The sequence below is a fragment of the Musca vetustissima genome, unplaced genomic scaffold (assembly GCF_032173495.1).
Source record: "Musca vetustissima isolate MV318-11 ecotype Yass unplaced genomic scaffold, APGP_CSIRO_Mvet_v1 utg74704, whole genome shotgun sequence".
In the NCBI taxonomy this organism is placed as follows: domain Eukaryota; kingdom Metazoa; phylum Arthropoda; class Insecta; order Diptera; family Muscidae; genus Musca; species Musca vetustissima.
In genome coordinates this window covers 67,320-75,133 of record NW_026888410.1, presented here as the reverse complement: position 1 = coordinate 75,133, position 7,814 = coordinate 67,320, and the positions used below count along the sequence as shown (strand labels likewise).

General features: G+C 40.8%; 1 protein-coding gene across 1 annotated transcript in view; it reads right to left on the bottom strand.

Annotated features, from left to right (window-relative positions):
* Positions 1-5,662: 5,662 nt before the first annotated feature.
* Positions 5,663-7,814, bottom strand: part of LOC133336245 (ral GTPase-activating protein subunit beta) — a 31,241-nt gene continuing 29,089 nt past the window's right edge. Inside the window, exons 11-14 of the mRNA XM_061544528.1 lie at positions 6,725-7,408; positions 6,167-6,658; positions 5,844-6,099; positions 5,663-5,783 (exon numbers count right to left, since the gene is read on the bottom strand). Of these exons, the coding sequence (XP_061400512.1) occupies positions 5,669-5,783; positions 5,844-6,099; positions 6,167-6,658; positions 6,725-7,408 (1,547 nt within the window). The 3' untranslated portion in view covers positions 5,663-5,668. The remainder of the gene's footprint in view (positions 5,784-5,843; positions 6,100-6,166; positions 6,659-6,724; positions 7,409-7,814) is intronic.

The window sequence follows — 7,814 nt, the reverse complement described above, 5'->3', positions numbered from 1 at the left end:
GTTGAGGATTTGGAAGGAGCATTTTGAAAAGTTTCTGGTATCAAATTGTGGCGGTGAAGAAGATATCCCAGAACCAATAAGAGATGATGGTATAGAGTGTATACCACCTAGCCAAGATGAGGTCGTAAAAGCAATTAATCGGCTAAGGAACAATAAAGCAGAAGGAGCCGACGGGTCAGATGCTGGTCAGGAGCATGCTCCAGCTTTTTAGTACAATTTGGCTAGATTGTACTAATCAGCTGGCGCATGATTCCAATGATTGGAACCTCAAGATTCTGTGTCCCGTGCACAAAAAAGGAGACAAGACGATATGTGCCAACTATAGAGGAATAAGTCTCCTTCCAATCGCGTATAAAGTGCTCTCAGCAGTTAAAGAAGCAAAGGACCTATCGGAACCCTTCAATACCGAACGAGGATTCAGGCAAGGTGACAATTTGTCGTGTGATCTATTTAACATCCTGCTGGAAAAGGTCATACGAGACGCAAAATTGAACAGAAATGGCACTCTGTACACCAAACAACACATTTTACTCGCCTACGCCGATGACATCGACATAATGGGTCGAACATTGCGAGCGGTAACAGCCACCTTTGAACAAATTGAAAAGGAGTCTGCCAAAGTGGGTCTGGCAGTAAACGGCGAGAAGACCAAGCTGATGGAATCAACGCGCAAGACGTCCAGTAAACTCGGACCAACTGTGGAACTTGAGAACTACAGCTTCGAGGTAGTTAAAGATTTTATATACCTTGGTACCGCCATAACATCAGTTTTGAAATTCGGATAAGGATTGTGATGGCCAACAGTTTAGAAACAAGACCACCTCCCGCCAGATCAAACGCACACTTTACAAGACGCTGATACTACCCGTGCTATTATATGGTTCTGAAGCATGGGTATTGCGCAAGCAGTTGAGGCAGCTCTTGGAGTGTTTGAGAGAAATATTCTCCGAAAGATCTACTAGCCTATCTGCGTCGACGGTGAATATAGGCTTCGAATGAACCACGAGCTTTACAATTTATACGCGGCAATCGACATAGTCAGTCGTATTGAGCTGCAGCGACTACGATGGCTAGGCCATGTTGTGCGAATGAATGAGAATGCCCCGAAAAAATCGTTTATAAATCCACGCCTTGGTTAGGCCTTGAAAAATATTATTTTTATTTAAGGCCCCCCATTAAATATTAACTTCGAATGCTGCCGCTTAATTTTTTTAGAATTGCCAATAGTTTGTCCACTTTGTAGTCATTAATGGGGAGCATCGCAAACTAAATTCATTACCAAGCTGTAGTGGTCAACACCACCAACACTTCAGAACTAGCCCGAATTACTAACAAAACTGGTACATAGGAACATTAGCCCGCTCGCCTATGTCTCTGTGTGTGTAAAAAGTGTGGACTATGTTTTATTTGTTATGTAATCCTTAAGGCTTAAATTGTAACATTTTTTGGTTTGGTCTGTATGTTTGATTGTTCCTCTTTTGCTGACTTTCACATGAGGAATTTGTTTCTTCGCAGTCGAACGTTGACTAAGAAGATTCACTTTATTGTGTCTGGAAATCAGAACATGTTTTACTTTTACGCCGTGTGTGAGTACGTGTGTGTGTTCGTTCTCTTTCAATTCTTAAACATTTAAAGTTAGGAGATCATAAATTAACTACAAAGTAGACAAACTATGTACAAATGGTGGCATTTTAAAGGATGCAGCACAATGACAACAAAACTTCCAAACTACAAAAACACCAGCACTAAAGAAAGACTAGAGTGAGTGGTGTTGGGTTTTCTTAACATTGGCACAAAATTATTTTTATAGGGAGTTATAGGTAATTTATGCTGGTCATATAAAAAAGAAAAACTTTGTATTAGCAACAAGTATTTAGGGTAAAATAAGAGAAACAACATTTTCAAAGATCAACAAATCTAAGATTTATTAAAGAATATTTTTCAAGGGCCAACAGAGGCGTGGATTTATTAAAAAATATTTTTCAAGGCCCAAAACAAGTCTTGGGTTTATAAGAGAACATTTTTCAAGGCCCAAACAAGTCTAGGGGTTATTAAAGAATATTGTTCAATACCTTAACACGTCCACGATTTACTTACTTAGCTGGCTTGTGACAGAACTTTCGTTCCATAAGCCGAGCTTAGAAAAGATTTCTAGGCGCGTCAGTCTTTTGCGCAGTTTTTCCATTTTGAGGAGGACAACGGCAATGTTGATCTTTCCATCTTATTAGTGGCCTTCCCCTTTTCATGTACCATCAGCTGGTTCGCTTTTATATGCCTTTTGGGCTGGGGCATCTTCATCCGATGTCGATGTCCGAGAATAGCTGGTACAGCTCATGGTTCATTCGAGGGCGATATTCACCGTCTACGCAGATCGACCCATAGATCTTTCGGAGAATTTTTCTCTCAAACACTCCAAGTACCCATGCTTCAGATACATATAATAGCACGGGTAGTTTGGTCTGACGTGATGTGGACTTACTTTGAGTTGCTTACTCAAACCGTAGTAGCATCTGTTGGCCATCACAATCCTTCTCCGAATTTCAAAACTGATGTCATTCGTTTTATTTATGGCGGTACCAAGATATATAAAATCTTTGACTACCTGGAAGCTGTAGTTCTCAAGTTCCACAGTTGGTCCGAGTCTACTGGTCGTCTTGGGCGTTGATACCATAAGCTTGGTCTTCTTGCCGTTTACTGTCAGACCTACTTTGGCAGACTCCTTCTCAATTTGTTCAAAGGTGGCGGTTACCGCTCTCAATGTTCGACCCATTATGTCGATGTCATCGGCGTAGGCGAGTAACTAGTGTTGTTTGGTGTACAGAGTGTCATTTCTGTTCACCTTTGCCTCTCATATGACCTTTTCCAGCTGGATGTTAAAAAGGTCACACGACAAACTGTCACCTTGTCTGAATCCTCGTTCGGTATTAAAGGGCTCCGTGAGGTCCTTTCCGACTTTAACTGCTGATCTTGTGCCAGTTAGAGTTATCCTGCATATCCGAATTAATTTTGCAGGAATGCCAAACGCAGACATGGATTTATATACCTCTGAACGGATAGGGCTGACGAATGCGGCTTTATAGTCGACGAATATGTGGAATGCGTCGATGCGTTTTTTGTGATTTTTCCAGGATTTGGCGCAGACTGAAAATGCCAGGTCTGAAGCCGCATTGGTATGGTCCATTGGATTCAGTCTTTCACACAGCACGCTGGATAGCACTTTATATGCGATGCGAAGGAGACTCATTCCTTTATAGTTGGCACATATCGTCTTGTCTCCTTTTTTGTGCACGGACACAAGACGCTAAGGTTCAAAACATTGGGCATGCTTTCCTCTGGCCAAATTGTACTAATCAGCTGGTGCATGCTCCTTACCAGCATCTGACCACCAGTCTTGAATAGTTCTGCTTGTAACCCATCGCACCTGCTGCTTTATTATTCTTCAGCCAATTGATTGCTATTCTCAAGGTGGTATACACTCTATACCGTCATCTATTATTGGTTCTGGGGTATCCTCTTCACCGCTACTATTTGATACCAGAAGTTTTTCAAAATGCTCCTTCCAGATCCTCAGCACGCTGTCTGTATATGTCACCAGGGTTCCTTCTTCATCCCTACAGGAGGATGTGCCTGCACCAAAACCTTCGGTTTGGTGGTAATATATTAGGACTTCATTCTGACTCCTGTACATCTCGATTTGCTCACGCTCACGTTTTTCTTGCTCTTTCTTCTTTTTTCTGAAAACACGTTTCTCCTTTTCCCGATAGTTCTCCATCGCATAACGTGTTGGTACTGTCCGCTGGGTTGCCCTATACGCTGCGTTTTTCATATGAGTAGCATCAAGACACTCCTGATCGTACCACGGGTTTCTTGATTGTGGTTCTTGGTACCCAAGTGTTGCTTTTGTTGCAGTGTGTAGGGAGTGGGTAATTCTTTGCCATTGTGCTTCTATACTATTATCGGGACAAGGGGTGCTTTCGTCAAGCAGGTGTGTAAGTTGAGCGGTGTACGCTTCTACTATCAGTTGTGCTTGCAGCTTTTCGACGTCGAGTTTTCGTGTTACATTTCATCGCACCTTTGCTGCTACATTAAGCCGGGCGCGAACCTTGGCTGCCACAATGTAATGGTCCGAATCGATATTCGCTCCTCGCATCGATCGAACTTCTAAAACACTTGACGAATGCCTACAGTCTATCACAACATCGTCAATTTGATTTCTCGTTGCCTGATCAGGAGAAATCCAGGTGGCCTTGTGTCGATATCGAGATACTTTAATCTGGTGCTGCTAACTACCATGTTTTTTGCTACCGCGAAGTTAATCAACCTCATGCCGTTGTCGGATGTTTCTTCATGGAGGCTGAATTTTCCGACAGTGGGAACAAACATATTTTCCCTTACGATTTTTGCATTAAAATCTCCTAGCAGGATTTTAATGTCATGGCCAGGGCAGCGGTCATATGCAGTTTCTAGGCGCTCGTAAAAAATGTCTTTGGTCTGTTCATCTTTGTCTTCCGTCGGAGCATTGGCGCAAATAAGACTGATGTAGAAGAACTTCACTTTTATACGGATTATGACAATTCACTCATCTACTGGAGTGAATCTGGAGACGAGGTCTTTTATTATCCTATTAACCATAAATCCGCAGCCAAATTCATGTCTCGTTTCATGACAGCTATAATACAGGGCGTAATCATCTGATTTACTTATGCCAGTCCTTTCCATCGCATTTCTTGTAAGGCAATAATATCGGCTTTGTATTTCTCGAGTACATCCGCCAAGGCGAAAACTGCAAAACGTGCACAAATTCCAAGTGCAGATTCGCAGATCGTGGTCCTTTAAACGTTTGCGGGGGTCGTCAACATTGGGTTTGGTTTTCTTTTTCATTGTAAGAGTGGTTGCTTTTTTATAGTAAGAGTGGTTTTCCGAGTGTGGGCAACTAACCCGACGCCTCAACCCATTTTTTATAGCTCTTATGGGTGAACTCGCGGCACATATTAGCTCTCTATTTCAATGTATGATGAAAATAGTTATCCAGGTGACACCGCGGGAGGTCAGTGTCCACAATTGAGATGAAAGAAGGAGCAAGATAAGCCTGGGCTTCGCCATGTTAAAGCCAATCAGAGCCGTCGCTTGGTATCTATCATCCCCTACGTCACCCATTAAGAAATATTTTTCAAGGCCTAAACAAGTCTAGGATTTACTAAGGAAAATTTTTCGAGGCCTAAACAAGTTTATTAAGGAATATTTTTCAACACATAAACAAGACCTGGATTTATTAAACATATTAAAACATAATCAGTTTTTGTTAGAAAAATATATTGTATTTTATTTATTATCGCAAAAGAAAATGTACTTAGAAAAATTTTACCGGCTACAGAAAAATATAATACTAAACATAGTATTGGAGTTTAACAAAGTCCTTATAAAAATACTAAACAAGAGATATAGGATATCAAATCAATCAAGTTGGAAGAAACAACCCATTTACCCAAAAGAATAAAGGCAATTTCATTTGTAATGCAAAAAAATTAAAATAGTACAAAAACTCTTATACTTTAAAAGTACATTGTTGTTGTTTATGCTAATTTAAATGGTAGGCAAAATAATAAATACTTTAAATATTACTAATAAATTGCGAATGCGTATTTGGGGATTTGAAAAAATACTGTATTCAAAAAGATGATTTAAAGAGATGAGCCAACAGCTCCGGTTCGGACAAATCCATTTTGTATTTTTGTACAATATCTTGAACCTTTAGGCGGCGACGAACATGGGGTGGTTGGAAACTGTAAGGAAATATTTTAATTACTAAAATTCCAATTAAAAGAAAAATGGGGATGACATACTTATCATTATCCAGTCGCCTTCTCTTGGCCATATTGTGGGCAGTCTGCCGTACAAGATTGCCAACAACACGACGACTTAATACCATACCATCTACCAGGGGTGTGGCAAAACTCATGCGTCCCGGGGGACCTTGTAATTTTACTCTCAGCAGTCCCGATTGTAGGGCATGAATGAAAATCACATGGACATCTGCAGCTCTAGGCAGTTGGAGAATATTTGATTCCTCCCCGGTTTTGGTATAGGGCAGCAATTCCTCTATAAAAAAGTAAATTACAAGAAATAAAATTTAAAATCCTCTTAAATAGATCCCTTGTGCACTTACCAATGGGGAAATTCAAAACATCTTCAAATGACTCCAACCAAACGAGGAAAATCTTAGCCGGTGGTTGTGCCAACAGACCCGGTTTCATGGCATTTGCCTTGCGTCGTGTTGGTGGTACCGGATCCTTGGATTTATCCAATTCCAATGAAAGATTACGTGAACGTTGTGCAGAATTTTTATTAGCATCAACCACATTGCCAACATCAACTGATGCCCGAGACCAAACATTGGTAGTATCACCACTTGTTGATGATTGACAGCAGCCATCAACTTCGGATCGCAAATTCCATTCTGTTGGGACCACAAAAGCAATTTCCGAGGAGACATCTGCCCAATATAATACCTTAGATTCACCATTGAATTTGAAATCCATTGGACCCGCTGAGCGATTTTGTGATTTGTCCTCAGTTTTGTTTGAATTCGATTTCAAAAACCACGAGGTGCTAACCAAACCAGACCAGCCGGAATGTTCGTTAATATCAACAGGCCAGCCTAAAGTAAATGGAAGTTAAAATCAAAAATTCTCCAAGGAAACTAAAAAATCCTCCAAACACTTACCCAAAGTCATTAACATATTACCAAAATGCGGATCCAAGCTGCGAACATTTTCCTCACTCATATTGCCAACAATTTCTTCCGCCGTGGTCTGTCCCGCCTTCACATAGAATACATGTACCGTATCATAAGTCCTCGCACTTAGCTTATCCAAAGAATTTAATTCCGCTGCAAAATTCGATCTCTTCGTGTCCAAAACAATAAGGGGCCTTTGTGGTGGAGCTCCCAATGACTCAGCAGGACTATTTGGATTTCGCTCCTCGAATGTCAAAAAGCCGAAATGCGATAAAAATAAACGAGCCGCCTGAAATTCATGACACACCGGTGGTGGTATACTCTCCTGGGCATGTGACAAAGAATCGGAACTATTGTCTGTCTCAGCCCATGCCAATTTTTCATGTATAGTTTGATTTTCCAACATCGTTTCCAATTGTTTAATACTTTCCGAACCATATTGTTCGCGTATCTGTTCGAAGGTAGGGATTGAAAAATCAGCAACACAGGGAGTCACCTTTTCCACACCTTCGGGGAAATGCTTCTGATCGAATTCAATACGTTGCGGTACTTCGTTCATTGGTATCGGCCGACCAGGATTAACGGCATGGTATTTAGTGCCAGATTTGCTGCGTGGCAAATGTCGCAATTGCATGGTCCAGGCATGGCGACCGAAGGGGCCACGGATCAGTACTGCGAAAAAGAGAGACAAATTGAAAAAAACCCTTTTCGGAAGACCTAATAAGACGTGGATTAAGGAATATTTTCAGGGACCTAAACAAGGCGTTGATTTATTAAAGAATATTTTTCAAGGGCCAACTGAGGCGTGGATTTATAAAAGAATATTTTTTTCAGGGACTCAAACAAGGCGTGGATTTAAAAAAGAATATTTTTTAAAGGACTCAAACAAGGCGTAGATTTATAAAAGAAGATTTTTTAAGGGACTCAAACAAGGCGTGGATTTTTAAAAGAAGATTTTTTCAGGAACTCAAACAAGGCGTGGATTTATAAAAGAAGATTTTTTCAGGAAAAGAAGATTTTTTCAGGGACTCAAACAAGGCGTGGATTTATAAAAGAAGATTTTTTCAGGGACTCAAAC